Source organism: Dunckerocampus dactyliophorus, chromosome 7 (genome assembly GCF_027744805.1).
Source record: "Dunckerocampus dactyliophorus isolate RoL2022-P2 chromosome 7, RoL_Ddac_1.1, whole genome shotgun sequence".
Taxonomy (NCBI): domain Eukaryota; kingdom Metazoa; phylum Chordata; class Actinopteri; order Syngnathiformes; family Syngnathidae; genus Dunckerocampus; species Dunckerocampus dactyliophorus.
This window is the reverse complement of record NC_072825.1, coordinates 7320243-7340047: the sequence shown is the minus strand read 5'-3', so window position 1 is coordinate 7340047 and position 19805 is coordinate 7320243. Positions and strand designations below refer to the sequence as shown.

At 40.8% G+C, this 19805-nt stretch overlaps 1 protein-coding gene across 3 annotated transcripts in view; it reads right to left on the bottom strand.

Moving 5' to 3' along the window:
* Positions 1–19805, bottom strand: part of bcam (basal cell adhesion molecule (Lutheran blood group)) — a 65965-nt gene that overhangs the window by 5081 nt on the left and 41079 nt on the right. Inside the window, exons 2-15 of one of the 3 annotated variants that reach the window (XM_054781346.1) lie at positions 17568–17695; positions 16366–16582; positions 13659–13732; positions 12906–13002; positions 12649–12831; positions 10755–10876; positions 10547–10688; positions 10106–10221; positions 8475–8616; positions 6560–6684; positions 5004–5145; positions 3943–3966; positions 3344–3376; positions 229–370 (exon numbers count right to left, since the gene is read on the bottom strand). In XM_054781346.1, the coding sequence (XP_054637321.1) occupies positions 229–370; positions 3344–3376; positions 3943–3966; positions 5004–5145; positions 6560–6684; positions 8475–8616; positions 10106–10221; positions 10547–10688; positions 10755–10876; positions 12649–12831; positions 12906–13002; positions 13659–13732; positions 16366–16582; positions 17568–17695 (1687 nt within the window). The remainder of the gene's footprint in view (positions 1–228; positions 371–3343; positions 3377–3942; positions 3967–5003; positions 5146–6559; positions 6685–8474; positions 8617–10105; positions 10222–10546; positions 10689–10754; positions 10877–12648; positions 12832–12905; positions 13003–13658; positions 13733–16365; positions 16583–17567; positions 17696–19805) is intronic. The other 2 variants (XM_054781347.1, XM_054781349.1) reach the window with 2 other exon arrangements.

The following is a 19805-nucleotide window of genomic DNA, read 5'->3' as shown; positions in this document are numbered from 1 at the left end:
ACCTCTGAGACTTATTACAATTGGTGAAAAATACTATCAAATAGTAGTAATATGACATATGGACAGTATTGAAAATGCATGTGTTTCGCACCAAAGACATGGTCAGAAGATTCAGGTCGTCACACAGATGCGATGTTTGACACATGATGCAGTCAAGTCTCGGATCATGAAGTTGTGCTTTCCACAAATAGATAAATCGATTGATTGATGAGATACATGGACACTCACACTTCCTTCTTGTCCTTTTTGCTGCAGGGCAACTTGCTCTTCTTGTTCAGGAAGTAGATGAGCGCCACCAGCAGCAGAAGCAGCAGCACACACACCACCACGGCTATCACCACCCCGCTGGAACCTCCCTGCTGCTCGTCAGCTAAAGCGCCGCAATGACGGGGTTGGATGGGCGGAGGGGTGGATGGATGGGTGACGGGGGTCGGTGAAGGAGGGGTGAAATTTGGTCATAGTGGAGGGAGAATTTGGAGGAGATGGGTTGTGTTGATTTCGGAAGGAGGGTGTGAATCATGAGGGGGTGTTTGATTCGGGTTGGGGTTGAGGAGGATGATATTTTGAAGGGGAAGGATGGAGAGAGGGAGGGGAAGGGGGCAGGGGGAGGTGGTGGGGTCCAAATGGGGGTAGGTAGGGGGAAGAGGAAGTGGGATGTGGAGTTAGTCTCAAATGCAAACGACTGAAATGTGATGGGACCCAAATAAACGGGGCCTGCATATTCACACAACAATGAAGCTGCTGACCAGCCACGACACAACAATGACATTACCAAAAACCCCTCGACCACACCCGTACTTGTATTGCTATACTTGTGGAGACATGACGTTAATGGATAATATTGAAGCCTGTTGCCAACTGCTGCCCTGACATGTGCATTACAGTGATTTCAGTCAGGTCTGCGGAAATTGTTTTGATGGCTTTGTTATCTGTAAAAGAAAGAAGGGTCGCTGCCATCTCCATGTACTTAAAATGTGATGTCATTTCAATCTGAAGTAATAACCTTTGTACCTATTGCATCACTGTATGCTAATTAAATTATGTGGTTTCATTTTCTGAAAGCCCCCTTCACCATTATTCTTATTTTCTAAATCATGTCAATGCAAATGGCTAACATAGCCATGAATTAAATTAAAACACAAGCAATGTGTTTATGCTCATCAAAGATCCTCTATATCAGTGAGGGTGTCGTGTATTAATACTCTTATACTTGTAGGTGGCGACAATGCTCTGTAGAGAAACCTGCTGTCAACATTTGTTGGTGGTCTCCTGCCATTCAGATGTTGAATGTGCCATCCTGTCTCTTGTTGAGCCTTCAAAAGTGTTTGTAACTATTTTACTTGCTTATTTGACTTGCTTTATTTCTGTATGTTCAGTTTTCCAGTGCTTTTAAGTAAAGGCTCTGAAATCGCACTGGAGTCTTTATAGAGAACCTGCTGAGCTAGCAAGTAGAGATCAAACGTTAGTGGAAGCAAAGCAGAAAACCTTTTCAGTCCCTTTTTGTTAAAATAATTTTGGGCATAAAAACGCATTGTTCCTGAAATATTCGTTAAACTTGTTTTGTGTTACTTTGCATTAATTGTAATTCAAACTGAAGTGTCTCTTTAGTAAGAGATTTGAGAAATTTGAGTTTTAAAATTTGGATTGGCGCTTGTCATTAAGGAGTGATGGAGGGTCCGCAGCCAACCCAGTTGAGAGCCAATGCTCTATATGACAGGAGCGCTCTGTTGTTATTAAGGATCGACTGCAAAAATGGTAGTCAAAGATCCTCTAGAGGACGACTGCTGTCTCTCCCAAGTTTGTAACTGAATTTGTGGGCGAAATTCAGCTTGTGAATGACATCAGCCCGCCTGCTAAATAGGCCTTAAAGGGCCACTGACATGATTTATCAACTTTAAATATGTTGTATATTGTTTGTAATTATGTTCTACATTGTTTGTTTTTTGAAAGCGAACGGTAAATTCACAAAGATTACATTTATTTACTCATGGAGCCAGCCATGACGAACTCGTCGCAGCAAAGTCTCATTTCTGGAAGTGACATCAGCGGAGTAACACCTCTCAGCTACAGAAACATAGCGGTGTGCGAGACCGTGGATGTTTACAGTGATTATAGCGAAGATTTGGGCGATGTGTCAATAGTTTTCCAGGAGAAAAGAAGGAAGAAACATTTGGCGATGAAATAGAGAACTTGCAGAACATGGATTTAAGCCTTAAGACATGGAAGTGCCTTCAAAACACAGAATGGTAAGTGTAAATTACTCTGGAGTTGCTTATCCTTCAATTATTGCGTATGAGTGTAAAAGGGGTCTTTTTAGCCTTTTTTATTATGTATTTCGCCACCGTCGCTGTCAACATATCGCTGTGAATAGATGTTTATATAACATGTATAATAGTCTACAGGCTTGTCGCTACGATGGAATAATGTTTAGAATACAATATGTAAATAAGACATGACTTTACTCTCTCTGACGTAGTTTGTCTTGTCCGTTTTTCCTGTGTACCGCATCAGGAATAGCATCCTTTTTCAAAATGCATTTATACGTCACATTCAAGCCAAATGCTTCTTGTAAAGGTGTTCCTTTATAGCAGATTGTTCACTGCAAAGAACAGAACTCGAGGGTGAGTGTCCATTTTTTGTCTCGTTCTCTGTACTCGCTTTCGTCCATTCTAGTCTTAAACCTTCGTCTTTTGGAAAAGAAAAGAAACTTACAGTATCACTCGGATACTATGAACAGCCAGCAGCCACACAACGTTTTGGCAAGACTACTATTTTGAAAAATATACCAAACAAAGTCGACGAGCTAGCCTCGAGGAGTGTTTGTTTTCTTGGCTTTAGCTGAGAGGTGTTACTCTGCTGATGTCACTTCAGGAAATGATGCTCTGCTGCGACAACAACATTGTTTTTTGAAAGCAAACGAACAATGTAGAACATAATTACAAAAACATACAACATATTTAAGCAAAGTTGATAAATCCTGTCTCATCATGACTCTTTAAGTATTGCCGCTGTCCAATGAAAATCAGGCATGCATCTCCAAATTTTGTGTGTTTTGTTTTCATCTGTAAAACAACTTTTCTTCATCTTGTGTTTAAAAAAAACTATCACAGCATTTGGAGATACGTGTTTTTCATTGCACAGTACGACGTCACTGTACCTAATGTCTAGACGTACACTTTCACGGATCTCTACATAAGACGTCTGTTGGCATAAGGACAGCAATACAAGCACGTGTACACAAACACGTTGGCGCTCTCAAACACAAATACCGTGTGCGCACAGAAACGACAATACACAAACACATAAAGACAAAAAGCGTGTCAGTGAGGTTAGCGGTACAGACCTGACTTAAGCACAGGGTTTCCAGAGAGCAGCACTTTGAGAGAAAGAAAGTTGCTCAGTCCAGTAGCTTAGCAAACCATAACACACACACACAATTACACAAAAAAACTACACAATCACACCCTAAAAGAGGAAAAGCGTGCAACGAGGAGGCAGTCAGAAAGAAGAGGTGAGCCAAAAGGAGACACACAGAGTGGAAAGGAAGGGATAGAATAGAATAGAGTCCTTTATTGTCCCCTGAGGGCCACAAAAACGTGTCGTAGCATCCACAAAATATAGGACAGACATCATTACAAAGGTGACAAGAGAAGAAGAAGAACAATATACAATATCCACAGTGTTTGGTAGCAAGAGGGCTAATGTACAAGATTACAGTGCAGCAGAGGGAAGTGTGTGTCAGTGTGTGTATGTTTGTGTAAGTGTAGGTTTGTGTAAGGGTATATGTATGCGTATGTGTGTGTGATGGAGGGGCTGGGGCAAGTAGGAGACGGGTGAAGGAGAAGGGAGGGGGCTAGGTGTTCTAAAATGATGGGGTCTGTACAACAAAGAGTCCTGAGAGGAGGAGGGACAGGAGGAGGAGGAGGAGGGAGAAGGCTCTACCTCTGTTGGCGGAGTTGTCAATAGCTGCAACAGAAGAAGAACGACAACAAAGGAGAGGAGTGTTGGTAGTGTGGGAGAAAAATAAGAGCAAAAAAAAAGGTATTAGGGCTGGCATTAAGTAGCTTATTTTGAGAAAAAATTATTAGGATTTTGTCAAAAAATGCACTGCAATATGTAGAAATTATTTTATTTATTTGTTTTTAAAATGTACTTAGTAGATGGCCAATAATTTTTTTAGTGTTACCTAAAACAGTCTTGGTATATTTCTATTTTAATTAATTATGTCTATGAAAACAACATACCTGAACCACTTCGTATTGATTATGAACTCATTTTGATAGGGTGGAAATTGAATAAAAAGTCTTAAAAAGGCTTGCTTATTTTTTATTTAATTTAATTTGTTAAGAAAATAAGCAATTGCATTTTTTTTCCCAATCTATTTTTGAAAAGGTGGATTTTTTATGAAAAGTAACTATCATTACTCAAAGTCGAAAACAAATAATTTTTGCTTAAGAAAGACTTTACTTTATTTATTAAAGTTGACCATTACCGGTACGTATTTTTTTATTTGAATAAATGATTATGAAAATAAAAATAGAAATATACAGTAAATAGTGCCTCTGGATTGTTTGTGTGCGATTTGTTAATAAATTCTGATGAGAACACATTTGCTCAGCAGCGACTTCTTAATGTGTTTTGCCTGAGCTCTTAGTTAAGAACCAGAACCATTTGAGAATTGCTCGTAACATAATAAGTCCATTACTGTCATTTCTTTGCTTCTTAAGCCACTCCCCTCCACCTTGTTTGTAATGTCAAGCAAAACTCTCCTGATTATAACATTTTGGGTGCCAGCCCCAGAGGAAATAGGCGCCTAGAAAAAGCATCATTTGGGTGATTATAGTGCCAAAAAAATCAGCTTCAAATTTGTGCATGCAACAAAGCGTCTTCATTGAGGCGTCGCATAAATGTGAACATTCATTTCTATGAACGAATGCCTTATAATAGAGCTAGAACAGTGCCATTATGGCATTTGCATGAATGAAGATAAAATGGCATCTGACCTCTTTTGAGAGATACGACGAAGGTCTTGCTATCTGCTCCGTGTTCGTTGGCGACCTCGCAGGTCACGCCGCCCTTCATGACCTCGGCGGTGGCCGGCAGGATGACGGTGCTCACCACCTTGTTGCCTTCCACCGTCACTGACTGAGAGACAACACAGCGTATTTAATAGGATCAAAGCATTTTCACTCCATTCTGTTGTGGAAAGTGGTGATTGATAGGTATGTAACAGTACATGCGTTCCCACATGGTACACATTGAGCGAGGGACAGGAAGTGTAACTACCTCTAGTTATGTGTAACTACCTATAGTTACACATAACTACCTTTAGTTATGCATCAACTGTACTTCCTGAGAAGACTGAGGAAATTTGGCATGTCCACCACAATCCTGAGTTGCTTCTACAGATGCACTATGGAAAGTGTCCTTACCGCCTCCATCACTGTTTGGTACGGTAACTGTACAACACGCGATAGGAAGGCACTCCAGCGGGTGATCAAGACCTCACAGAACATTGTTGGGGCAGCCCTCCCCTCATTGCAAGACATTTATAAAACTAGAGTCCTATGAAGAACACACAACCTCATCAAGGACAGCACACATCCACAACACTCATTATTCACACTCCTACCGTCAGGCAGACGCTACAGGAGTTTGAAGTCCAGGACCACAAGGCTGGCAAACAGCTTTTACCCACAGGCCATCAGGTTTCTCAACGAAGCACTCACACACGCCACACGCCGCATGCAACACACGCACACACTCATAGCACTTTATTATATATTTATTTATTTATGTATTTGTATTAATGTCTCTCCTGTTGTTGCTTAATTTATTGTTATTATTGGTATTAATGTTTCTTCTGTTCTTATTCATTTTCTTGTGTTTTCTTTCTTTTTTGGGAGAATGAACAGAATGAGAATTTCATTGCATAGTATAACTACCTGTCTTACTGTGCATATGACAATAAAACTCTTGAATCTTGAATCTTGAATCAACTAAACAAATACATTGCAGCCCAGACTTTGGCTAGTGGGAGACTTGGCCTTGCAGGTGAAAAACGTTCAAGGATGAAGACAAGTGAATAAGATGAAAGCCATTGTTTAAAAATCCCTTACATTCGATCACACAAAAGCGAAGCACTTGCATGTTTTGCATTTTGTTCCCTGACTGTATCGAAATTAATCAAACCTTGTCCCGAAAAGGGAGGTATGTAGAGAACCGTGATTATAGCGTATTTAAATCACATACTTCAGTGTATTCTTAAAACATGGATATTTGTGAAAAGCCGAAACCTCTTTTCATGTTTTAATACTGCAGCCGTCATCATTTGCACATGAAACGGTCCGAGTTAAAGAGGACTCATTATATTTTTATCCTGTTTTATTATTTCACTTCATGTCCCGCCAAGCTGCCTCCTGGCTGTGGCCTTCTCTTTTCACACATTCAGCACATGAATTGCTAAATATAGGAGTAAAATACAACATTCCATCCCTCAACGAGCTCAGGAAGTTCTGTTGATCGGTTTCTGTCGTTTCACTCTGATTCACCCTCCTACCTGTTTTCCTGAGGGCTTCCAGGTGAACTGAGGGGCGGGGGATCCATAGGCCGAGCACCTCAGGGACACCATGTCTCCTTCCTTGGACACCTCAGCAGCCACAGGTATCTCGATCATTGGTTTTCCTATAGCGGGAGCGCCAAAAAAATGACATAAGCGAAATTTCAGTTCCAGTTTGTGTCGGGCGTATCCAACAAGGTGGGGAAGCGACGCCCTCGCTTCGCAGCTTCCTCCAACTGTGATGTGTCCTTCCTGACTAACACAACTGCCAGCTAACATGCATTGTTAGCATCCTGTTGGCGTGCACAAGCTTGTTATTGGAAAATACCTCTGAAGTCTACAGAGATGAGACACTCATGTATTAGTGGATTATGACAAAACTGCCTTCAACAGGAAGCACTGTGTTATCACTGGTTGTTATCTGCTGTTTTTAGGAACCTGCTACACAAATTGTAGTCAAACATTCTCTATTTGACAGAAGCACTCTGCTGTTTTTCATGACTTACAGCAAAAATTCTAGTCAAAGATCATTTATATGACAAGAGTGTTCTAGTTTTCTGTTGTTTATCACGGTTAATTGCTTCCAGACGACACCACGCTAAGTGAATTTCTGCAAGGTAGGATTCCTTCTTTATAAATGGAATATTTTCATAGTTAGAGCATAGAAAACCTGTTTGCAACCCTCTAAATACAGTTTTTAACATTATTATAGCCCTCGAGAGATGAAACAACACCCCTTAAGTCACTTTTACACTCAACGTATATATATATATATATATATATAGAGAGAGAGAGAGAGAGAGAGAGAGAGAGAGAGAGAGAGAGAGAGAGAGAGAGCGAGAGAGAGAAAAGAAGCCATTTAAGACATGTACATAAATTGTCAGGGGTTCAGAGTTGAATTTTAGCTTGGTATGGGTTACGACAGCAACAGTAGGCAGTGTTATTATTATGGTTATGATTACAGTCGTCCCTCGCTACATCGTGGTTCGAACATTGCATTAATAAATGATTGCTGTTTCGTGGTTGACTATGGCCTATTATTAGTAAAAATATATTAAAAGACCAGTCATTTGTAGTGTTCTGATTAGTAGGCTTCAGTAATGTTCCATGGATGAGACATTACATTACCTTAACACTGCATGGAGTCAGCCATGGCATGTCCGACATGATAGCGTGACAAAAAGTTCTCCTCCCCTTCCGTGCGGAAGTGGCAAGTTTTTGGCTTCTTACTTCGCCCTTCTTCCCCAACTCCGTTTGAAACCCTGTCTTAAGTTTAGAATAAATACATTTGTAGTCTAACTATTTAGCTCGGTAGCTTGCTATGCTTAAAGCAGCGGCCATTTCTGGTGTTCTTGCAGTGATCCCATAGCCTGTGCATAACAGTTGTGCGATGTGATGTAAACAAAGAATAATCGTGTAAAGGTGACTACAGGGGTGTCATTTCCTGTTTACAGGGCTCTGATAATGATAAAAACTGGATTGAGAAAGTCATCAACAGGTTTTCTATGCTCTTAATGAGTAACATTTATTAATACTGAATCCTACTGGGCAGAAATTCACTTATTGCCGTCGTGTCTGGAACCAATTAACTGTGATAAAGGAGGGACGGCTGTATTATGTTTTTATTATTGTGCCTGCAATAAAAGCCTGTTGTTCCGGTGCTAGTATGTTTCACTGCACTAAAATTTAAATGACATTAAAATGACATTACGGACACTTAGGGATCAATTTAGAATACTACATATCACAATGTGAATGCGTCTTCACCATTTTTCTACATCACAGCAAAGTCAATTTCTGCTCTATGGTCATCATCACACTTTTCTTCTAGTGCCCCGTCCTGCTGTACCGACATGAGGAGTGTCATTTTCTCAAACTAACTGTCCGAAAATCTTCTACATTAGAGGTTTATTACCTTGGATGGTGAGCATGACTCTCGTTTGGGCTGTCAGTCTCGGCACTGACGGCACGGCTCCGACACACATGTACTCTCCGCCTTGGCTGTATGCCACGTCTTGTATCGAGAGGGTTCCATCCTGAGAAAGAACCTCGGATCCCTGTGGGGATAAAAGCACCGTAAACATCAGCCCTATGTTGACCCTTTGCATTGTACAGTAAATACACTCACGGGACACTTCATTATGCAACTCATAATGACAACCAATACAAGAAATGCAGTTTAACAATGTTGATTATTATAGTGGTTTGTATTATACTAATATTCTGGTTCCCTTATTTTTGACAAAGCCCTTCATTAGAATGTAAAGGTGTACCAAATGTTGTGTCCTGTGAACATACTGTAAGTCCAGCGGTACTGTGGGAAAGCACAAGTTCACACGTACAAACACGGTGATAACAAACGACAGTCAGTCGGCCAATGTGAAACCGAGCTTTTCTCATGGGGATCCCTCCACTTAAGGAACAAAAATACCAAAAGCAAAACAGGACTTAGTGCCAAGAAGACACAACAATAGATATAAACATTCTTCGCATTACAAGTGGGTATGGCAGCAAAAAATAACTGCATGTGAGTGGGGAAAGTGCCTTGTGTTTTCTTCCTGCCCTCAGTATCTGTCCTCTTGGATAAAAGTTGGCTATTTTAGCAGATCTTTGTTGTCCTCCACTGTAGATGTAGCATGTCTCACAACTACTGATGCGTTCTCTCCAAATGCGTGGAGCTCACCTTTGATATAAGCTAGATATTTCGTAACCATATAAAAAACTGCGTGAGTACAAACGGTAATTTTACAGCACAATCCAGCGCACACAAAGCAAATTTACAAATGTATCTTAGTATGTAAAATTATGGGTTTTCCCACAAATAAATAATAATAAACAAATAAATATTGCGCCTATGCGGGGTTGTGAATGCTAAATCGCAAATATGCAGGGATTCATTATATTCAGCATTTATCCACCTTTACCTTTCACACAGAACATAGCATTGCAGAACCCCTGTACACAGGCAATGTCCCGCCGATACTAGGCTTCTGACACTACTTCCACCAATCAGTGCCGTTTATACAGAACGACGACAAAGAAATACATTTTAAGTTGGCATGTCATATACAATACAAGTCTTAATCTCAAATTATGACCTCATAATAAGTGGTCACAATCTTCGAATAACAATTCCGGTCCTGTAAATTTCACACAGAGATGCCAAAAAATCAGAACCCAGCGAAGCGCAAAATGTCCGGCTTTAATTTGCAATGTTGAGGGCGATGCTGCCTTTCTGGGGGGACGAAAAAGACCCAGCAATTTTCCGTCTTCAGAGGTAGTATCAGAGCTCTAACAGAGGCAGTACGCCTGTGTGACAGGGTATTCTGCAGTGCCAGGAAATGGGTGTGACATTTTGACCTACGCTTCCTGCCATGTTGTGCTGAAAGCAATTATCTGACAAGCATATTAAACATTGGACAGCTCATTATCTGATTGCAGGATGCTGTTACGCTGTGTGAAAAGCAGTCACCGTAGTGTCCTGCGTTGCTGTGCTCTGTGTGAAAGGCTAAAAAAAATCCAGCATGGAGACGAGAAGATGCTAACCTTTTTCCACTGCACGGTGTGCAGGGCAGAGGCCTTGGTCTTACACTGCCACTCCACCTTGTCTCCAAGCATGACAACCTGAGGCTCCACTGGAGTCACAGTCATGGGATCAATGTCTGACAGGGACACAGAGGCACATGGGGGAGTAAAAATCAATTAGAAAGCATGTCATAAAGCTCCTAAGAGGGTTACACAATGTAGAATATTGTTAAGTCCAAAAGCTAATGCCCCTTTCTCTGACGTTAAGCCCACTTTACGCTAAACCCGTTCCACACTATTGCGAGGTTATCTGCTCCTTAATGTGTTTGATAAGGTCAAATTAGGGATCTATGCTCGGGATGACTTTAAAGTAACACACCAAGCGTGAACAATCCAATTGGAGTGGCGGAGCCTTTAATTTCCACGCTTTAGGACGGACGGTCCTTGCAAGGAATCACTCACAGTGCACATTGAGTGTGATCTCTCCCCTCAGGTCGGCATCGATGTTGTCGAAATCTGTGGCCGTGCACGTGTACACACCGGCGTCGGTGCGCTTGGCGGACTTCAACATCAGAAGACCACCAACACCGCTCACGGATTTGCCCTGGAGAGAATATCTTTATAAGAAAGTATGTTTAAAAAACAACCTTACGTTTAGTTTTACACATACATCTTTGGTAAAGTCAAACTCCGGCTGAGGGTTGCCGTCGGTCTCGCACTTCATAGTGACGTTATCGCCCTCTTTGATGGGATCAGTGTTGAGGAGTGTAAAGGTCGCCGTCTCTGAGGGATCTAGACAGACAAGGCCAGACGTGGGAGGAACAGATGAAAATGCCTCCTTTGGATAAGCTTCCATTACTATACTGTATATCATCAATGGGAGATTCCACAATCACTTTTCCCAGTATCTCCGCTCTCCTTTTCTCTCATACTCTACATTCTTCTTCTTCTGTAGTAGAGTTGGACAAAAGGCCAAATGACACTGACACAAAAGAATCCCCAAAAAGCCATAAAAATGCAATAATAATGGCTACAATTTGTTGTATTGAGTACTTAGCATGTAATGTCTACCTTTATGGGCCTCAATCAAAATATAGCTAATTAGCTCGCTAGCATGGACGTTGTTAATCCTTAATAACCACACTATTTGTGATTTAACATATGAAAGATGTGGTCTGATTATTTTAGTCCTGTTATTGAATTACCTCCCACTAAAATTACCATAAGAGCTACTATCAGATAGTTGGCATAGTAGCATATCAGACCATGTTGCTAGCAACCTAGCGCCTGGAGCTAGCATGACACTGCATTTTAAAGATGGGGTCAAAACATTACTTTTGTTTGATTTCAGTAACAGAGCCACACGCTCTAGAAGCTACCTAATTCATCCATTTTAAAGTTGTAGAACTCTAGAAATTATATTTACATGCTAGCACACCAGATCATGTTACTACCAGCTTAGTGTGTCGAGCTAGCGCGACTTATCATGAGTCAACATATTATTGTATAGTATAGCTAGTATATGTCAAATATAGCCATTTTATAGTTGCACAAATTACATTTATCATGCTAGTGCACCAGACATTATTGCTACCAACAATAAAAGAGACAAATTCTAGTAGCTAGCTAGCATTCTGTTAAAGGTCCTGTTGTGTTGTGGGTAAATTACATTTCTATGTACACAAAAGGCCTATTTCTCTCAAATATTGTTGAAAAACCCGTCTAATGTAATGTGTCTTCTCCTTTGCGGACATAATTCATCCACCTCACAGTTGTGGAATATGAAAATGCTGATTAGACATTGCGGTTATCATACAAGTGTGCCTTAGGCTGGCCACACTAAAAGGCCACTCCAAATGCAGTTGCCTGTATTGAAATATGGAAGCAAAAACAAAAGAGTTGCATTTATTTTTATTGAGTGTATATTCAATATGCTAGCATGCCAACATACCGCCTGGAGCTAGTGTGACTCCACAAAAAAAAAAAAAGCCACAATTTTAGCAGCTCGCTAGCATTCCATTTAAATGCTGGCCTACTGGGCAAGGCTGCAACTCAGCAGCTAACGCAATAATTAATAATAATAACGTACTAAATATATATTTTTTTATTATATTAAAAGTAGAAAAGGCTGCTACCTATGTAGCACCTGGGGCTAGCATGTGGATTAATTGGATTGAATTAATGGGATTAATCCATTAAAGCTAAATATTTTCCTCGATAAAATACGATAAGATATTATGAGGGGTATATCATTAAATGACTAGTTATTGGTATAGCTACAAGGAGGCTAAACTTTCATAAATGTTTGTTAGCTAGCAAGCGTATTTTTCTTGCAATGGCTCAAATAATCCTTTAAGTAACGCATTTAACTACATATCTTGCTGCAATCTTTGTCGACTGTACATTTGCCTGGTGCGGATCACCTTCACTCTTGGCGGCTTACTTATCTCGACAGTCGTATGTAAGATAAGACGTCAGCGGTTGATAATGGAGAAAGATAGCGACAGTTCACAGGGTCACTGTTATTTTAGAAACCGCAAACAAAGATAATTGAATGCGCTCACAGTTGAGGTTGATGGTGATGGAGTCGGACTTCTTCTGTTTGATCTGGTCTCCCAGCATACTGTACTCCACCGTGCACTGGAACACTGAGTCCTTGTCGGCCTTGGTGGGCTGCATGTACAGGGTGCTCTTGATGGTGTACAGACCCGACGCCTCCTTCACCACCGAGGGAATCATGTAGGTCTCTGACAGAGAAGAGTGACAAAAGCAGTCATTAAAGTGAGTGTATGTGGTTTTAAGTATATTTAAATTACCATACTTTCTTTCCTGTCTTTGACCTCAGCAAGGGGCTGGCCATCTTTGAACCAGATGATCCTTGGCAGGGGGTGTCCGTTCATGGTCACGCAGGCACCGATCTACAGTCATTCACAAAGAGTTGCAGTATGTGAGCTGCATCGAAAATGGTGTCTTCACAAAGATAATAATACTCTGTTTTGTCAAACAATTAACACGTAATATGATAAAACCTTCTATTAACTGTACAGGGACTTTTCAAAGTAACATTTTAGAACCGTCAGACTAGTGTGAAGGCGAAGTTAATCACTGTATAATAAAAGTCAAATAAAGCAAAAGTACTTGTTGAACGTATGAGAGGGAACGGGAAGGCGTTTGCAGGGCGATACTGACACCTTGTGGTGTTGTATAAGCATTGCTGCGTATTGTACTGCATTTCAATGAGTGCCCTAAAAAAAATATCCTTACATTTTCAGGAAACTTTATTGCTGTTATTGTACATTTTGTGCATGCTACCTTCTGTAGGGACAAAACATTAGACACAAAAACGGGAAAAATAAAAAAAAAAATAAAATAAAAATAAAGGGAAACTGGATAAAAAGAAAAAAATGGGAAAGGGAGAAAACAAAGAAAAGACACCGCTCATTGCAGTAGTTCACCACTGCACCCCACAACCACAATATAAACATATTGTTCATTTATTACCTCAAAAATGTATTATTAACTTTGTTAAGGATAAAGACTTTTATTAGATTGTGCAACTAAAATGTGGACACACCTCTGAGCTGGTGGTCTCTCCAACGGAAATGGCCTGACTGGATGGCCGCGTGAGATCTGGCTTCTCAGGAGCAACTGAGGGAGGATGAAGAGAGGATGACAGGGTGAGGATACGATAACAACATTATGATTCCGAGGAAGCAACGCCCGCACCTTTATCCCCCGACGCGCGCGCACACACACACACAAAACATCACTCCCACATTCATGGGCTGCTGACCTTGTTCATTAAGTTGAGCGGTAAATATCCTGCTCGGCATTCTTCCACCGTGACCTCGGTCACAACTTGATAAGGGTCAACTCACCCAAACACACACACACACACACACACACACACACACACACACACAAAAACACAGCAGATCTTGTAAAAACAACAGCACAGGTGCAAGATCCCCTCGTATTTCTTCGCTTTTTCACTCAGCTTAAATGCAAGGTCGGGTTATCACCGGCAGCTGTCCACTGCTTGGCAAAACACACTTTCACCATCTTGTAAAAAAAAAAAAAAAAAAAAGACCTAACCCTAATGTCTATACATTTATAGTTAGCGTCATTTATTTGTTTCAGAAGGTCCAGCTCTAACCATAACGGATGAGAATTGGATAAATTTTTTCCATAAGAAATAATGTAAATCCAAGGAATCCGTTCCAAAAAGCGAAAATGTTTTTAATCTTTTTGCAGTTATGGTTTTACATGCATATAGTATCAGTACAGTACAGTACAGTATAAATGATGAATGAAACGGAGAAATGAACATTTAAGGTTACTTTTACCTTCATTGAAGACATGAGTCTTGATGTGACAGTTCCAGTGGCGGAGCTACTCTCCAGCCACCCCATTGCCCACCCCCACGACTGGGGGACAATTTTGACAAACGCGGCTCTGTGGTGCAGAACATTAGTTCAGCCTAACCTCCGTTTCCGCTTGGACGCATTTCACTGCAGCACACAACTTTCCATAAGACTCAGACTCATAATAGGCCGTGTTCCAGGAGGAACTGGTTGTTCAAGGATGGATGATCAGCACTGATGAAATACCTCTACTACCCCAGATGTCTCGCTGCTGTGTCGTGTCTTTGGGACCACTCACATCAAGAATATCGTCTTCAGTGAAGGCAAACATAACCTTTAATGTTCATGTGTCACTTTCATTCGTCGTTCATATGCATTTAGAGTTGTTTAATGCGTGTAAAAACATAAAAACGTGTTTCGAGTTAACATTTTGAGAGTCAAGTGCAGATGACATCATAGACGGGCTACGTAGCTGACTTCCATTTTGTGAATTAGCCAGCTAGCTTCTTTGTTACAAGCTAAGGACATTTTGTGATTAAAAACACATTAAGAACACAGTTGGACTCACGCAGTGTATTAATAACACGACAAGACGTAAATATACATAAACCGAGGCAAAATGTTGGCGTAAATTTTTTGAGTTAACTGAAAAATACGCTAACCGAGGTTCCACCGTACGTATAATAAGCGAGAAGCAGATTTTTCAGCAAACAGGGGTCGCTAATGTTAGCATTTGTGTTTATTTTTGTCATTTCTAGCCGTGTACCACTGCAGGTAGTACCTGGTCATGTTAATGGAAGTATTGTTTATTGGTCAGTGAACTAGGCCAAAATTCCCTTAGCAGGCTTATCATTTACTCCCTACTGCAAAAGTTAGCAAGAACAAGCTAACCCCTCTGGAGACCTCATAACTCTCCATAAGTAAAAAAAACAAACAAAACACACACACACAACAGACGTCATATAATTCACCCCACCCCCAGTAGATTCCTTCGGACAAATGTGGCCGATGAATAACTGCGGCTTTGTGCGGCGAGGCTGTGGGCACTAAGTGCTTGAAGCAGCACTTCATTGCGGCGTTGTCAAACACTCCACTGTTAATAAAACTCACCCACTGGCCACTGACTGAGCTCTTTTTACGAGTTTAAACTCCAGTACATCACAGTTAATGGATAACACGAAAGAGTGCATTTCAAAGCTTAACCACTAAAGCTACTGTTTTGCTACTTGCTGTCTAGTTTCGGGTGATACATCAGCAGCATGTGGACTCTATGACAAATGTCTAATCGGGGGTGGCCGTGGGAGGTGCAAGGACTCACAGCGTTGTGGTGGTAGGGGGGGTCACCCTTCAGTGGTAAGTGTCATTTATGTGACAAGTATGAGACATGACAGGTGTGATTGAACTTTTCATCAATTGTGTCAAAAGTGATTAGATTGCGGTTAATTGACGTATGATGAACTTACTGCTGCATACCGGTCTGCATGTAGTGGTGGAATACGCTCATATTGAAAAGATTCTTGCTTAAGTCTTCAACGTAAATAAAATAAACTAAAATCATCATATACTGGCATAAGATCAACATATTTTAGGGGCATAATGGTACGCCATGATCACGGATCGGTGCGTACCTCGGTTACGGCTACAGTATATACAATGTTTCCTTTTAAGAAAGTGTAACAATGCACACAGGTGCAGCAGTAACAGTTTGAACAATCTGAATTATTTTATTTTTAGGAAATTAAAGTCCCTTATTGCCTGAAGTGCAGCATTAACAGTTCCAGCTTGTAGCCCTGTTCTGCATCTCTCCTGAACAAGTCGTCTTATCCACTTGTCTTTTTCATAGCATACCGAACAATCCGATGACGAATCCATGTAGTTACACCCCTACTATATTGTGTAAAACAAACATGAACTCACAGAAGACTTTGAGCATAGTCAAGGCTTCTCCGGCACCAGCGGTTCCGCCGTTGACCAAGCAGAGGAAGGTGAGCTCATCAGAGGGTTGGACCGATGTGATGGTCAAGGTGAAGTCCTCGTCGATGCTCACCCGGCCGCTCAGTTGGGTGCCCTTCTCGCTTTTAGCCTCGCCGCCCAGAGTGCGGTAAGCGACGCGCTTCCTGATTCCCTGATCCTCCTTAGAAGAGAAAAAAATTAAAGGTCCTTTATTCTGCAAAAGTTTTTAATGTTCTAACAGTAATGTGTCTCTCCAATCTGTAGAGGCCAAACCTTCCTCATTGATACCACCTCTGACCCACCCCTAGCTAGATGAGCCCACCACTTCACGAAGGACAGCTTAGTAAAAAAAATAAATTAATAAAACATTACAAAAAAAAAAAACGGCTTCACTATATAGCTTCTTCTGTCAAAGGTTTGCTGTTAAAATATGACTCTATGTTGACTGTTTCGATTTTTGAAAGTCTTATAAATGCAGAAAGTAAAGGGCACACCCTTAGTTGTAAACCGGAGGATCTATTGGATGGTATTTTTTTCAATGAAGCTCCCGGCGAAATGTGAAGGTTTTACCTTTTTTAAAAAATATATTTTGGATTTAATTATTTTTCCAAAAATGTTTATGTATTTAGAAACAATTAATTAATTATATTGGTTCATTCATTCATTCATTTTCTATGCCGCTTGTCCTCACTAGGGTCGCGGGGGTTTGCTAGAGCCTATCCCAGCTGACGTTGGGCGAGAGGCAGGGTTCACCCTGGACTGGTTGCCAGCCATGTATTGGTTTATTATCAATCAAATTTTACTGTAGAAATTATTTTAAAAAATATATAAAATTAAAAAAAAAACATTGGGTTAATTTTGATTTCCCTAGTTAGTAATAAATAAATACAAGTTAAGTCTCAATTAAATTCTTGTCTCAATTCTAATAATTTATAGTTATCATTTTTCTGTGTAAAAACAAGAATTCTATCGATTTTGAACACAGCAAGATGGCTGAGGTACAGCCGACAGCAATGGTTAAAGATTGGTGCATTCACAGAACGCTGTCCCTCCAATTGTCAAGCTTTCTGCCATTTTTGTTCCACATTCAAGCCAGAACACAGCTGATTTTAACGAAACTAACCCAGCTCAGGTTGTCTGAGCTCTAGTGACATGCCACCACTTACGATATGCCACTCCACAATGGTGTTGCTGGATGTCGGTGACATTTTGTAGGTGCAGGGCAGCTTGGCGTTCTCATCTTTCAACACTTCCACTTTCGGGGCCACGTTCACGTTCACAGATGCGCAACACACTGCGGAGACACAACATATGACGCAAGACTGTTAAGGATGGGTAGTAAATGTGTCGATTACATGGTGGTCACATGTGCTGTATCTCAAAAAAGCCAGTATAGCCCTCATATCTCAGCAACCGTTGTATTACAGTATATCTTCTTGAGGGACAATGCTATCAAAATGAAACTTGGATATACTTTAGAGTAGTCAGTGTACAGCTGGTATGGCAGTATAGATTTACCATTCGCTGAAAATTAGTTAACACCCAGCCATGATTCTCCAAATAGCAGGCAAAACAAGCATGGTGGTGGTAGCGTCATGGCCTGGGGCTGCATGAGTGCTGCGGTTCATTGAGGGAAACAGTGTCAATATTTAGTGTGACCACCATTGTTGTCTAGCACTTGCTTTATAATGTCACAGGACATGTTGGAATGTATATTTCTTCTCAATGAACCGCATTTCTGGCTGTATTCATTTTCAGTGGATAGTAAATCTGTACTACTATACAAGTTGTACACTGACTACTCTAAAGTCAATCCAAGTTTATAGCATAGTCCTGGCAAAGATATACTGTATAAAATGCTGCACTCAGTGTTGTGAGATAATGTAGATAAAAGAAATATCCACAGTTAGGCTGGAGAGCAAGCTGTTGACTAACCCAGCAGAGCTCATTCATAAATAATACATGAACAATATTACAAGCTACAAAATCCACACTTGAATAATTGATGCGTTGTGAGAAAGCTGCAGAGAGGAGCGGGAAAAAGAGGGACTGCGAACATCTGGGGGGATCATAGGTGACGGGTCTCGGCCTAATAACGAAACGAGGAAAGATGAAAGAGTGGATGAGAAGAAGTGGACACCTAGTTATGAGGAAGCAAGGACAGAAGGTTAACTAGAGGGCAGCAGGAATGGGTAAACAAAAAGGCATAATGGGGAAAAATGTGAGACGCATTCCACCTGGGTCAGACGTAATAATTCAGCATGACCCTCAAAGCGGGCAGGGGTCGAAAGTGAGTCAAGTGCTGACATTTACACTGATGTAACTTTACCTCCCATTGTGCCCATGTCATCACTGTATGTAATAATCATGACCTGTTTACCTAGTTGGCTCTACCATCTTTCTGTAACTGTGATTAACTTCTTTTTACACTTGAATAACAATTAATAACAATAAAAAAATAGATTAACCTTCGACATTCGCAAAGTTATGGTTCATTTGCTTTTTGCTCTTTTTCACTAGTTGGCTCCAACATCGCTGTACTTACAAACTAATTCTCATGTACGAGTTTGAGATGAATTCTCATCTGACAGATTCTCAGACTCATCTGATATCTAGCCAGTGCAAAACCGCGAGCCAAACAACCAGCAAACGTCCAAGAATGTGCAAGTTAACCGAAGGCAGCACTCCTAAGGATTTAAGAGTCCCTCACTTCAGTAAGTGGTGCTTGGGAAAACACACACACACACCCACAGCATATTAGATCAAGTGACTCGCTGGCACATGTCGAAAGAGCCCAAATGCAACACACTTACGCAGTTTGTTTGCTCTTTTGCAAAACACGTCAACTCGATTTGCTTCTTGTAGTGTAGAGAGACGGGACAGCAAAGCCCAAGCAAGGTTTAAATATAAATATGTACAGTAATCCCTCGTCTATCGCAGTTAATTGGTTGCAGACTCAACCCCAATAAGTGAATTTCCGCAAAGTAGGATTCAACATTAATAAACGGAATATTAGAATATAGCTGTTTATGACTTTCTAAATACGATTTTTACCATTATTAGAGTCCTCTAGACATGAAATAGCACCCCTATAGTCACCTTTACACTCATATTATCCAATATCCATCCATCCATTTTCTATGCCGCTTGTCCGAATTAGGGTCGCGCGGGTATGCTGTAACCTATCCCAGCTGACTTCGGGCGAGAGGCGGGGTACACCCTGGACTGGTCGCCAGCCAATCGCAGTCATATTATCCAATATAGCAGATATAATCATAGAAAATAAGCCATTTAAGACATATAAGACTTTTGTTACTATTGTGATGATGATGATGACTATTATTATTATTATGTTAATTGTGCCTGTTGTGAGATAAATAATTATCAAATAATGCCTATCGTTA